Raw genomic sequence first — 14,732 nt, 5'->3', positions numbered from 1 at the left:
AGAGAGGAGTTGTGTCAGTCGGTGAATATAAGAGAAAATTAATCAATTAATCAAGGAATTAATCTTTAATTTCCACAGCCCTAATATATATATATTTTTTTACAATTTATTTTTACATACTGCAACAAGAGTAGTGCAGTGTCATAATCAACCAACCCACAGAGTGAGTCTTCAGAAACGGGGCAAATGGTAATTACAGCTAACCAGAATGGAGTCTGGAAAAACTCAAATGCAAAACTCAGTGGCTGTCACTTCCAGGCTAACCCTGCAAAACCCTGTTCTGCAGGATCAGGGTACTGCACAAAGTTAGGCTGAGGAAAGGCACCTCCAGATAGCCGACATGTAGAGCTTAGCTTGAGTGTGTAGCAAGCAGTCTTGATTGAAGAAAAAATAAATACATTGAAGAATCAAAGAAAAATTACAAAACGTTATACATGCTGGGAAAAGGGGGAGCTACTCTAAGTTGGTCTACAGGGGCAGAGCTGCTGACCGTCACCAGCTCTGTGCTCAGGGAGCTCTGAGAACTGAGTGATCAGCAGTGCTAGATCGCTTGGTTCTCAGTGTTGGAGTTGGTGGGGGACAGATGCAGCATCGGACTGATGCACCTAGGTAAGTATATTTGTGAAAAAAAATAGAAAATCCTATACATCTCTTTTAATAGACAAAAAACAGATATTTGTATATAAAATGGTACTCTGTAATGACAATATTACTTTCATACAAACATACAGCTGGATAAAACCTCTGCAACCCATGGAGTCACGACATCATTATTTGCATCTGGCTACATAATACCTTATTCTAGTGTAAGCATAGAGAAGATAAGCTGCTGTATTTCCTCGATCATCCAGCATTTTGTCAAATGAGAAGATGTAGTCATTCATCCTGTTGTGGGATAAGTCTGCATATTTAATGCAACCAAAGGCAACAGATTTTTGAGCAGCTATTAATTCCTCAGGAGTCAGAACCTAGAAAATACCAAAACAAGAAAATTAAAAGGTTTATTAATACTTTTTGGTCCAACAGCTTTTTTATAACAATGCTATGAAGTGTTTGATAAGGCTCAGCGCTGGAGCTAGGGAACACGTCACTGCACATGCATGCTGTCCAGCGGGCATCTTGGAAGTAAAAAAAGAAAAATCAAGGTTTTACATTGCTGCTTAATGCTTTTATTCTCTGTAAGTGTAATCCCCCCCTAATCTTTTTTACTATTAAAGAAAGTCAGAATACAAAACTTATTTTGTACAGGGAAGTCACATAGGCCAGAACCCTGACCAAAATACAGCGTAAATACAGTGTCAGCCTCATCTTAATTATAATGGAAGTATAACGAACACAGAGGCTCCCATAAAATAGATATATAAATACTGAAATATTTCAAGTAACTAAAGAGGGCCACTGGAGTTTGTGGATCCAATGCGCCCCTAAAGCATAAAACAGGGAATAGCCCCAATCCTAAAAGCATACAATCCAAAAATATAGGAGGAAAGAAGTAGAAAGAGAAAGGTGGAGTAGGAGAGGGCCGGTTTGGAACACCGGAACCTAGGTCCTAGAAGAAGAAATAACAAACAGATACAGACAATATAAAGAGAGGGAAACCTAGAGGAAGAGACTTCAGTATAATCTTGAACCTAAAAATCCAAACCAGGATCTAGAAAGAGAGCTCATACAATTCAACAACATTAACGTATTTAGCCCATGGCTCCCATACCTTTGTAAACCAGGGCACGGAATCATTAAAGTTTTTTTTGTTTTTGTTTTTAACAAAAAAAATAAAAATCCTGCTCCTTTAAAGCATTTTATACAGCACAGTGCTTGTGCTGTATAATTTGGACCCTTGTAACACCTAAAAAACCTGGCTGATCCTGCCTGTTTCTCCTCTCCCCTCTGTAAATTGACCATGGTAATTATGGCTGTGGAGCCCTGACAGCTGCCATAATTACCAGTTTAGGTCAGTTTACGTGCCTCCGTCATCCGCAGCTCTGCTCTTATGTGTCCCGTCTCCTCTGCCCCCCTCCCCTCTCTGCGTGCCACCTAGCGACAGTGCCGCCCCACTCCCCTCCTGCTTCAGGAATAACAAATATTTCTGTATACTATCCATTCTGTACCTTGATGCAGTTCCCTGCTGTCTCCGTTTCATTAAAAAACAAATTTACCGTATCTCCAATCTCCTCCCACTGACGTCAGTGGGGGAATCTCCCCCCCCCCACTGCTTCTATAAGACGGGCAGAGAGGAGACACAGCCGGTGAAATTAGCGCCAGGAGCCGCCGTGAACTACGGTAAAGGAGGTCTTTTTTTCAATAAAACACAGAGACAGCGGGGCACTGCATTAAGATACAGAATGGATTATGTAAGTTTGTGAAAGTGGGTTAACAACCACTTTAAGCTTACTTGCAAGGTACTCACTGAGCATAATCCAGTAAACCTTACACCTGAACATAGCAGTATGAACTGAGGAGCTCTTCCAGGAACAAGCTATGGTAAGTTGGAGCAGGAGACTTAAGCAACCTTTTTGTTTTTTAGAGAAATATGGGTTAATTGTGGAACAGGAATTTCCTTGACCTTCCACATTATCACAAGGACTCTCTCTCCAAAAGACCCAAATTCTAGAGCATTCCTAAATATGAAGCCTTCTGCCTAAAGATTGGCAGGTGTAATTTTCTTCAAATAAAAAGTTGTTTTTAAATCGGTTTCACACTATGGGAGTGCCTTTTGTGCTTTTGTACCTTCACACATGACAAGAATTACTGTGCTGAGATAGTGTAGATATCTTTTCCCTGAGTGGATTCCATCTATCCTGGAAAATTCGGAAAGGGAGGATTCTTGTCCCTTGAGCAAGCTGTAATTTTACACAAGCACTTTTTTTTACCTAAGTAAGATGGTCATAGCTCTACGGTAAGCCTATTTACACACAGTTTGTGGATTGGTACATAATCTTGGTTTGCTGTGGATCACTGTTAATATCTAAGAGGTGCACAGATTTCTGGTAATACTTGTTACCAATTGTTTTTGTGTGGACACTTATTTACACTGTGTTGTGTTTAATGCAGGCCATACACGGTCGAATTTGGAACAAATTTTCTTTTCAAAATCAGAAAATTCGTTTTTTTTGTGATCCGATGATGCCACCATTGATTTTCGAAATTCGGCCGACCAAGCCTTCAATTTCACCTCATATTGCTACAGAAAAGAATTTTCTTGGCTGGGAATCTTCTTTTCTCTCCATAAATTTTCTTTTATCTCCGTACATTTTCTTTTATCTCCGTACATTTTCTTTTCTTATTACGTTTCTCGCACGATTCTCCCATCATTGATTAGAAAATCGTTTGTTTTTCTAAAAATTTCCGATTCCTCAAATGTTATTTCCGCACGAAAATCGGCTGTTGCTGCAGCCCACTAATGGTGCGAAATTCATACGGAATTCTTAGATACGATTTTCGAAAGAAAATTCTTTCGAAATTCGAATCGTGTATGGCCCGCATAAAGCAGAACTCCAGCTTTTCCTCCCCACAAAAAGAGATGCTTGTCCATGTAAATGAATCACAACCCCAGTTTCAAATAATGTTTAACTTACCTACTTTAGCTGTGTTAGGCAGATTTTTGTGTCCTTCTCCTGACTGAATTTCAAAGTTCTCTGACTTCCTGTTTCCTTCCTATACCAGTCCTGATACTACATCTCCCATTATCCTTTGAGCTTCTGTTATTTCAAGGCGGGCTATGCGAGTCACTTGTAGCAGTTCTGGGAGTTGATACGGGTGAGTCCTAGGGTTACTGTGGGTGTTTCTGGGCCTTCATGTAGGTGGTGAAAGTAGAGTATTGGAATTCTGCTCTCACCAATCACATGCCATTACTCTCTGCAGTGAACAGAGTACTGTACAGCAGGAAGTGTAACCTTACCAACCATCTCTTGGACAAGAAATGGGCTAGCTATTAAAGGGCACACAAATATAAGATTGATCACAATAGTTTTTTTTCTCCTCTTATTCTTTTTAAAAGAGAAACTGCAAAATTTATTTTTTGAAAGCATGATTTGTAATGTATATAGTGTTTGCCCATACAACAAACACACACAAAACTATTTAGTAACATACAAATCTCCGTTTTTTGTAAAGTGTATTTGTAGTCAACTAACACACTAAAATTATTGTGAGCAGAAATGTGCACTCCTTCTACTCAAAGTGTGAAATGGACCTTTGATTCAAGTAATTATTACCATAATAGAATCATCGCAGTCTTAGAGCTTGTTTAAATGAATGGTGTAAAAATGCAGCGCAAGCAGGTAATGTCAGGCTGCCTAATTATGCCCTATGCTTATACTGTCAAAAGTATCTTGAAATTTGAAGAAAATAGGATTTTTTTGTACTCACCGTAAAAAAAAATTCTCTGTAGTTCACCGACTGACACAGCTCCTTTCTCAGACCATCGGGTTGTTACGCCACCTTCAGGAGAGGACTAGGCAGAACATGTTAACATGTACAACAAAACCAGAACTTTATAGTTCTGCCCAAGGGGCGGTCCCTTAGGTAACAACCCCCCAGCCTGCCTCCCGCAGCCTCAGTATGTCACAAGCAGTATAACGTAAAAAATAGGAGGGGAGGGAGCGGTGTCAGTTGGTGGACCACAGAGAAAAGGATTTTACGGTGAGTACAAAAAAGCCTATTTTCTCTTACGTTCACCGACTGACACAGCTCTTTTCTTAGACCATTGGGACGTCCCCAAGCAGTGCTAAAACGAGGCATGGGAAACAGCATAAAAACTTCACCCACAATGGCATGTGGGAAACAGTATAAAACTTCACCCACAAAAAAACTGTGTGGGAACAGCATAGAACTAAGAAAACCACTTTCTGGGAAAGAGTCAACAGAGGGATCTCTCTGATATTTTAAAATGGCGGTTTCTGAAGCGCTGATAACAACAGGTTCAGATCCCACGGGGTAATGGTGGACGCACCGGAGGAACTACATGTCGTACCTCTTGAACAAAAGTGCTCACTAGAGAGTGAGACACCAGGGGTCGCTGAAAAAAGACAGCCAAGGCTGATATTTGTCCTTTAATGTTGCTTAAAGCCAATTTCTGGTCTACTCCTTGCTGTAAAAACAGCTGGATCCCGGATATAGAATGGGAGCGCGGACACCATCCTTTCTCCTCACACATGGAGATGTAGGCCTTCCAGGTACGATGATATACCTTCAGAGAAGAAGATTTCTGTGCTCTCAACATAGTTGGAATCACTGAGTCCAAAAGGCCCCAGTTCCTCAACACCTGGCTCTCAATAGCCATGCTGTTAAAACCAGCGACGGTAAAGCAGGATGGAGAATCGGGCCTTGAGACAGCAGGTCCTCTCGTAATGGCAGTCTCCAGGGGGGGGTCTGCCACCAGGCGCACTAGGTCTGCGTACCAGGGACACTGGGGCCAATCTGGGGCAATCAATATTACTGGAAACCCCTCGGCCGCCACTCTGCGGAGCAGACATGGTAACAGTTTTAGCGGAGGAAAGGCATAGATCAGCTGGTACTAAGCCCACGGAGCCACCAGCGCATCTGACGCGCCTGCCCAAGGATCCCTTGTCCTGGACACGAATCTCGGCACCTTCCGATTGAGATGGGAGGCCAAAAGATCCACTTCTGGAGTGCCCCATCGCATGCACAGTAGCCTGAACACCTCCGGATGCAACGTCCATTCTACTGGGTCCAGCATCTGGCAACTTAGGTAGTTCGCCTTCCAGTTCTCCACTCCCAGGATGTAAATGGCCGATAGGGCCGGTACATGTCGCTCTGCCCACTGAAGGATGGGAGTGACCTCCCGTGCGGCGGCCGAGCTTCTTGTTCCTCCTCGATGATTGACATATGCCACCGCTGTGGCGTTGTCTGACTGGATCCTGATCGGACGCCCTCGAAGTCTTATCAACCATGTGGAGAGACATAGCCCGATCGCTCGCAGCTCGAGCACATTGATCGGCAACTTGGATTCCTCCTCCAACCAGAGGCCCTGGATCGACTGAACTCCCATTACTCCACCCCAGCTGGTTAGGCTGGTGTCCGTTGTGATCACTGTCCAATTCAGAGGTAGGAACGACTTCCCTGACCGATGTGTCGGGGATCTCAGCCACCAGAGAAGGGAGTCCCTGACTGACTGGCTCACCTATATCTGCCGATCCAGGGATAATGGAGATTTGCCCCATTTTGTCAAGATCTCCTTCTGTAAGACTCTGGTGTGAAACTGGGCATACGGTACCGCCTCGAAGAAGGCCACCATGAGTCCCAGGACTTGCATGCAGAAGCTTAGCGACGACCAACTGCAGTTCATCAGCAGATTTACCGCGGCTCAGAGTCTGCAGCTTGTCTGAAGGGAGATAAACTCGCTTCCATGGAGTCCAGCATTAATCCTAGGTACTCCAAGCGCTGAGTCGGTACAATCACTGACTTTTTTTTAGGTTCAACAGCCACCCAAATTCCTGCAGGGACTGCATGGTGATCGCCACATCCTCCTCTAATTCTGAGACAGAAGATGCTCTCAGCAGGAGATTGTCTAGGTAACGTACGATCGCAATCCTGCGTTGTCTCAGCAACGCCAAAATTGTAGCCAATACCTTGGTAAAGACTCGGGGGGCTGATGTCAAGCCAAAAGGGAGAGCCACAAACTGGTAGTTGGCTTCCCTAACTGCAAATCGCAGAAACTTCTGATGCCGAAGGCATATGGGTATGTGCAGGTACGCATCCTGGATGTCCAAAGACGCCAGGGAGTCCCCTTGATGGAGTGCAGCGACTACTGAGCGAACTGATTCCATTCTGAACCTCTGTACTTTTACAAAGTAATTGAGGGCTTTTAGGTCCAAGATTGGACGTACCCTTCCTTTTTGGGGACTACAGAGTAGACTACGGAGTAGAAACCCTGGAACCTTTCCGGCTCCGGAACTGGTGCTATCACCCAGTGACTCAGCAGGTCCCTTACCACCCCCATTAGGGCCCCCCAGCGAGCCGGTAGTACGGATATGTTGGAGGGGAAGAATCTGTTTGGTGGCCAAGAGAGGAACTCTATCTTGTAGCCAGAGGAAATCAGATTGCAGACCCATTGGTCAGACAGGCGAGAGGCCCATTGGGCTGCAATCTCCCGAAGGTGACCCCCCGCCAGTGTTTTGCGGTCGGGGGCAAACCTTCATGCGGTAGCACTTTTGCTCACAGGCTTGCGGTTCCAGGGACGCATTTGTCCTTCAGAGATCTTCCTGTCGGGCTGGGGACGTTTAGCCGGAAGCCCTGGCCAGATGAAAAAGCCGTTTGTGAGCTGAAAATGAGGACCCTTGCCTACGGCGTGGCTCCTTAGCCTTCCTGGCCTGGGGGAGTAGGGTACCACCTGTGCCATTTTTAATAAATTCCTTGGCCGCTCACCAAGGAAGGGTAGATCCGTCAGGGCTTTTTTAGATGCCTGGTCAGCAGACCAACATTTTAGCCAAATCAGGCCCCTCAGCACCACTGCTAACACTGAAACCCTGGATAACAGAGGGAGGATATCCAGGGCCACGTCACAAACGTACTTAAGGCCTTGCACTAACTGGTCTGCTAGTTTCACGCAGACAGGGGAAGCCTGTTGTTCCTCCAATTTGCTGTGCAAACGTTTTGCCCACTCAGTAAGTGTCTGTGACACAAGTGCGGATGCCAGTACCGGTCGCATTGCTGACCCCACAACTGTAAACGAGCCACTGCCTCAGCCTTCCTGTCCGTGGGGTCCTTAAAGGCAGGAGTCCCCTCTACCGGGATCGTGGCCCCCACCACAGGACTCACCACCCAGACCGAGTTCTGCACTTTCCAGCTAGGTGTGCCTGTGTAAGCTCCCAAATGCCTGTGAGAGAAAATCGTGCTGTGCTGAGCCCCAGAGGACAGCGCTGAGCACGGAAAAACATGTTCAAGCTTCAACAAAATGGCCGCCGAGCATCCAGTATAAAGGACATAATCACAGAGAAAATGGCCGCCAGACTACAGTAAAAGGGAGTCTGACCATGCTGCTCCCTGGTCACACCAAAAATGGTCGAAGAGCACTGTATGCAATGAGAGACAGTGAAAACAGGCAGAGGAAATGGTGGCAAACAGCGCTACAGCGATCAGCAGACACAGCCTCCAGACACCCAGGGGAGAGACCGTCAGACATCCAGGGCACAGCTGCCCAGCGCAGCCCCCACCCCAGGTGAGAGCCCCCCAAGGGGCCCCTGTCTATGGCACACACACCGCTCACCGGCACATGCAGCATCCCCCACAGGGAGGGGAAAGATAGGGACATGGAGAGAAGAGAGGGAGGTGAGGGACCCCCGAATCGACCTCCCAGGGAATGCCCAGCCCCACCGAGGCAGGGAGAGCTGTACTTACCAGTCCTGACGAGCTGGGGAACATTCCATCACAGGCCCACTCTCCGATCAGTACAGGGGGGCCGGCTGGCCCAGCACACTGTGATGCAGACATCAGTAGCCTGCTCATATGTGTGCCCTGGAGCATTACGCCCACCGGCCGCCCCTGGAGCTGGAGGGCATGTCGTGTCCGACCCAGTGCAGACTGGTCTGCACACGCTCGCTTGCCAGGCTGGGGAGACTACAAGGATAGGGTATCCAGCCTGTCACTCAGCCGGCTGTTGATAGCAGATCACAGAATCTTAAGCTTGCCCAAAAGACAAACTTCTGCAGAAAATATACACAGACTGATGGGCCCGCAGTGTTCCTAGGTCCTTCTCCTTCACTAGGCAGAAAAAAACTAAGGCCGCAGGAGGCAGGCTGGGGGGTTGTTACCTAAGGGACCACCCCTTGGGCAGAACTAGAAAGTTCTGTTTTTGTTGTAGATGTTAACATGTTCTGCCTAGTCCTCTCCTGAAGGTGGCGTAACAACCCGATGGTCTAACAAAGGAGCTGTATCAGTCAGTGAACCTAAGAGAAAGATTTAGCAAAGAAAAACCCTTGAGCCATGCTTTATGCATGTCTGAGACTAGCACAGTGTTCAAGCCATATTTTATGGTTAGAAAAAGCATATATATGCAATAAATGAAAAGTGAATATATAAACTTGGCTCTCTTAACTGGAAATGAGGTCCTCGATAAAGCCGCGTGGGAGGGCAAAACGCGTTATTGCAATTTCCGGTTTACGCGTCCAATGGCATAACTTCCGGCTTCAGTGGAAGGCACGCTGGATGCAGCGTTTCCTTGTGTTGATCCTTCTCATTTCGATGATCGTTTAATTCTTTTAGCCTGTAAGTACCTACCCACATTTGCGCAATAAAGCATAGCCAAAATGCACTTCACTATTAGTCCCTCTTTTCGTTTCTCGGTGACCTTGGTCCACATGTGACCATCACGTTTGGGGGAGATCTTCATTTGGATCCTTTTGCCATTATTGGCCAGTGTTAGGGGTCCATTTTCGGTGAGTGGGGACACTGGAGGGGTGTGTAGCGCACCGGAAGTTTGGAGCACAACAGCACTTTATGATTGGGTCACTGTTGCATAATGTTATGTTAATAATTTTTTGACACATCAATTTTGATTGTTTCCATTTTAGGACACTGCTAAAAGATGCACATTCCACCGACTGACTTAGTGGAGAATTCGTTAGGCAAACGGGGCTCCCCTAAGGTTTGTCCTTGCTTGGCCCTGCAAACAATAACCTCTGTATACCTTAGATTCGTGGACCTTGGAAATTAAATATTTAACAGTCTAATAGTTGTGCACCTAATCTAAAATCTATAATCAGTACTTTTTTTTTTTTAAACACATTAGTAGGATTCAGGCAAATGGGTAAAAATAGTGCAGAAGTGGAGTGGCCAAGATGGCGGAGTGAACGGACGTGCTATCAGAGCTCTCCTGGAGTAAGATCCGCTATTTAACCAGTTTCTGACACTTATACCCCGTTGGCAGGCTCGGAGGTCTCTGGATGCCTTCCAGGACCCCAGGGACCCAGAAGAGGGGCAAGAAGAATAAATTCTCCCCGTCCGTCTGGCCTGAGGCTAGCGCGGCCTCCTCTGCCCAGGGCCTATCACCGCTCTTCTGTAACATGGCGTCGCAGACAGATCACGGGGAAGAACAGCCGTCGGATTCCCCGGGATTGTCGGAGATACTATCGGCGATTACCTCCTGCCGAACAGCGGTCTCGGACTGCCAATCCACCCTGGCCTCGAAAATTGAGGGGGTGCAGCTGGACATTGGCCTGATCCGCCAAGATCTGGATAAGATCCGTTCACGGGTGTCTGCGGCTGAGAGGCGGGTTGGCGAAACAGAGGACGTAGTTGCTGAACATTCGGCCTCCATCCACACACTGCAATTGAAGGTGAAAGCCCTAGAGTACAGGGCCGAGGATGCTGAGAACCGCAGTAGGAGAAACAACCTCTGCATCGTGGGTCTGCCCGAGGGGGTTGGGGGCCGCTCTCTGGCCCGTTTCGCTGAGGGTTTTCTGCGATCTCTGCTACCGGAGGCCTCCCTCTCCCCGTACTTTGCAGTGGAGAGGGCCCGCGGTGTGCCGCTCAGACCTGGACCGGAGGGGGCACCCCCCAGAACCTTCATACTCCGTCTTTCGGGACAGGGATGAACTGCTTAGGGCTGCTCGGGCGGCGAAAGACCTTCCCTATGAAAATAGCCTACCTTATGATGTTCCCGGATTATACGGTGGAGACGCAACAGCAGCGCCGTTTATTCGATGGAGTCAAGGCGGTCTTGCGTAGGAAGGGTCTCAAGTACAGCTTCCTGTTCCCGGCTAAACTTCACGTGGTGGATGGGGAGACGGTCCGCTTTTTTACCAACCCCAGGGACGCCTCAACATGGCTGGAGACTCTTCCGTAACGATTGGACATTGACCCCAGGGGATGTGATGGACATGCAGCCCTATATGGATCGTGCTAGGTATGATGCTGAGTACCCTTTTGTGATGTTGTGAATGCAGTGCTTCTGGGCCCCTGTGCCTTTTCTAACTGTACCCGCCGCCGATGACCCTGTTTGGGTTGTGGTCCCGGTGACTGTGTCTGATCGTCCTCCCGGGCACTGTCGGGACTGCCTGAGAGGGGGACATCCGCCCTCTGTAACTGTAGCTGATCGCCGAGACGGTGTACACTTGGTAGGTTGCTGAGGCTGGGACTGAGGCCTTTGTGATATGCCCTCTGCAATAACTATCCTTGTGATAGAAGTTGTCTTACCCGCATGGCGGATAATCTACTCCATGGACTCTGGACAGAACTGGTGTTCTATTTTTTCATTGCTCTGTTGTTTTACTCTTTTTTCTTTTTTTTTCTTTGTTATTTTTCTATTGATCCTTGACTTGCCTAATTACGGTGGGCGAGCCACTAGGTCATGTTGACTCGTCCATGATCCGTACCCCTAACCTAGGTTACTATTTGTTAAAGTTGTTTTTTTTTGGGAATTATGTGCTCCTTGGTTTTTTGGAGGGTGCACGGGGAGGGGGGTGGGGGGGCCCGTTGTGGCTACTTCTGGTTGGTTGTGGGATTTATTTAGGGGGGGGTTTTTGTTTTTGGTTCTACAAGGGTTGGTCTATATGGGAAGATGGTGTATGGTACTATTGGGTATTAGGTCCTGGGAGGGTGGACAGGGGGGACCGTCCGGCGGTTCCCACGGGTGACGGCGCGATTGGCCGACGCCCGCGGGAAGGTAGCCGGGGAGACCCCTCGCACATTGTTATGAGACTGGTAATATGGCACAGTGTGTAGTGGTGTCGTGGAATGTGCGGGGGCTCAACTCGGCAATTAAAAGATCGCTGGCACTTAACTACCTCCGTAGGCCGCGCCCGCAGATATGCCTTTTGCAGGAGACCCACTTGGTGGGCTCTCGAGTGTTGGGTGTTAGGAGGGCGTGGATTGGGAAGCACTATCATGCCACATATTCCAATTACGCAAGAGGGGTCAGTGTACTAATTCATCGGTCATTACCGTTTCAACTGTTGGACGTCAAAACTGACCCGGGTGGCAGGTATGTTCTTCTCCACGCTCTCCTTTCGGAGATTCCTGTGGTGCTAGTGGGAATCTATTTGCCTCCTCCGGCCGATGTGCAGTTGTTACATGACCTAATGCAGACAATCATTTTGTATAATGTTGACAATGTGCTAATTGCTGGTGATTTTAATATGGTGATGAATGAGGATATGGACAGGCTGCAGGCCTCGGGGCGGGATGATCTTGCCCGCTGGGCTGCGGTCTTTGGCCTCTCGGACCTTTGGCGGCATTTCCATCCCCCTGATAGGGAATTTACGTGCCTGTCCGCCACGCACCGGACTATGTCCCGAATAGATTTGGCCTTTGCCTCTTCTAGCTTGCTCCGCAGGGTGACCTCGGCTGAGGTCCTCTCGCGGAGCATTTCGGACCATGCTCCGGTGTTGGTGGTGATACGGCTCTCTGGGGGTGGGGGAGAGCGGACTTGGCGTTTATCCAGGTTCTGGGTCATGGACCCGGAGATCCACATGGCCATTCCTGAGGCTATGTGTGCTTTTTGGCTGGCTAATGGTGATTCAAGTAATTATTTGGTGGTCTGGGACGCTTTTAAAGCTTGGCTGCGGGGGGAATATATGTCCCGGATATCTGCAAGGAGGAGGCTGGCTGGGAGGTCTCTGGAAGCGCTAGAGGAGCGGGCCAGACTAAAGGAGGCGGAATTTGTGCGTTGCCCTGACGAGGCTCAATATGTGGCCTGGCAGGACGCCTTACGACACCTCTCATTGCTCAGAGTTGATCTCACCCATAAGTCTATGGTTGAGAGTGCCCAGAGGGTGTTTGAGTTCGGGGACAAAAATGGGAGACTGCTTGCGTGGTTGGCCAAGGGCCAGCGCGGTGTCACCCATATTGCCCGGGTACGGGATCGGTCGGGCGGACTCCCGACTTCGCCTCCTGAAATTGCGGAGAGGTTTCTTGAGTTCTACCAGACACTGTACTCCTCTAGGGTAACCTATGACGACTCGCAACTTGCTCACTATTTGGAGCAGATTCAACTCCCTGTCTTGGATCCGGACCAGCGTGCTATGTACTCGGGGAAGGCCCCCGGGCCTGATGGCATACCCGTTGAACTGTACTCTGTGTATCAAGAATTCCTAGCCCCTAGATTCACATGTCTAGTTCACAAGAGCTTGGAGGCAGATGCGCTCCCAGATTCATTAGCTGAAGCGGTGGTGGTGTTGGTGCCTAAACCTGGTAAGGACCCGGAGGAGTGTGCATCGTATCGGCCTATCTCCTTGATAAACGCAGACGCTAAGCTGCTGGCTAAAGTACTGGCCCTTCGCTTGAGAGGGGTCATTGAGGATCTGGTAACATACGGATCAAACCGGGTTCATGCCGGGTAAGGGCACCGATGTTAACATCCGCCGGCTTTTTTTGAATATGTCTGCCAGGCACACGAACCGGGGTAAAAGAGTCATAGCCTCTCTGGATGCAGAGAAGGCTTTTGATTCCGTAGAGTGGAGGTTCCTCTGGCAAGTACTATGTAAGTTTGGGCTGGGTCCTAAGTTTCTTCAGTGGCTACAGCTGTTGTACAGAGCCCAGAGGGCGAGAATTAGGGTGAATGACTCTCTCACGGATTCCTTTCTCCTCCAGAGGGGCACTCGGCAGGGATGCCCGCTGTCTCCTAGCCTTTTTGCCTTGGCTCTGGAGCCGCTGGCGGCTCTGGTCAGGCAGTCCGACCGGATAGTTGGATTTAAGGTGGGCCCTCTGGAGGAGAAAATCTCCCTATATGCAGACGATGCCCTATTGTATTTGCAGGATGCTGAAGCATCTTTACAGGCTGCCCTTGAGATATTTGACGAGTTTGGGAGGTTTTCGGGTATACGGATTAATTGGTCGAAGTCGGTGCTATTCCCACTAGATGTACAGGCGACAGGTCTGGAGCCTCGGCTGTCGCTGCGGTGGGTTGAGGAGTTTACTTACCTGGGCATTAAGGTAACAAGGGACCTCCAGTCATACCACCATCCGAATGTCCGCCCCCTGATGCAGCAACTGAAGGATCATTGTGCCAAATGGACCTCTCTCCCTTTGAATTTATTGGGACGTATTAGCATTATTAAAATGGTTTATCTGCCTAAATTTCTTTATTTCTTTCGTAATTGCCCAGTGGGGTTGCCCCGATCTCTTTTCAGAGAACTGGAGGGATACTTGGGTGGTTTTTTATGGCAGGGCTCCCCCCCCTAGATTGGCCAAGGCTACGTTACAGCTGCCGGTCAGCGGAGGGGGGCTGGCAATGCCTAACCTGTTGCTGTATTATTGGGCGGCCGTGCTAGTCACGGTGCGATGGTGGCTTGATGGGAACAAGGGGAATGCTGCAGTTCGCCTGGAGGCAGTTATGGTAGGACCCATACTAGAGCTGAGTGGGTTGATACACTCGGGTGCCGTACATAGGCCTGCGCTTGCGGGCCCCACCAGGTCCGTGGTACGGATCTGGAGGGCCGCGGTGAAGCGATTTGCTGGTCCTAATAGGTGGTCCCCCCGCTGTCCCTTGTGGGGTAACCCACTACTTCCCCACTTCAGAACCACCCCGGACCCGCAGCTGTGGATCAGGTATGGCATTAGGACCCTGGGGGATGTCATTTCCAATGGGACTCTGGTCCCTTTCCGGGAGCTGGTAGGGAGGCATGCTGTACCTGGTAGCATGCTTTTTCGGTATTGGCAGTTGCAGCATGCCTTTAGAGCAGTTTCGGGAACCGCCATCTCTTGAACTCGATGCACTTGAGGACAACTTAGCTCAGGACTCACTTAGGAAACCCCTCTCCGAACTATACTTAGTG

At 48.6% G+C, this 14,732-nt stretch overlaps 1 protein-coding gene across 2 annotated transcripts in view; it reads right to left on the bottom strand.

Moving 5' to 3' along the window:
- The window catches only part of RARS1 (arginyl-tRNA synthetase 1), a 187,700-nt gene that overhangs the window by 40,275 nt on the left and 132,693 nt on the right, over positions 1-14,732 (bottom strand). For both annotated transcript variants that reach the window (XM_077473486.1, XM_077473487.1), the window contains one exon: positions 796-968. In XM_077473486.1, the coding sequence (XP_077329612.1) occupies positions 796-968 (173 nt within the window). The remainder of the gene's footprint in view (positions 1-795; positions 969-14,732) is intronic.

The sequence above is a fragment of the Lithobates pipiens genome, unplaced genomic scaffold (assembly GCF_037356315.1).
Source record: "Lithobates pipiens isolate NorthernLeopardFrog02 unplaced genomic scaffold, aLitPip1_a1.2 Scaffold_8, whole genome shotgun sequence".
NCBI lineage: Eukaryota > Metazoa > Chordata > Amphibia > Anura > Ranidae > Lithobates > Lithobates pipiens.
The sequence above is the reverse complement of the archived record's forward strand: the minus strand, read 5'-3'. Positions and strand labels throughout refer to the sequence as shown.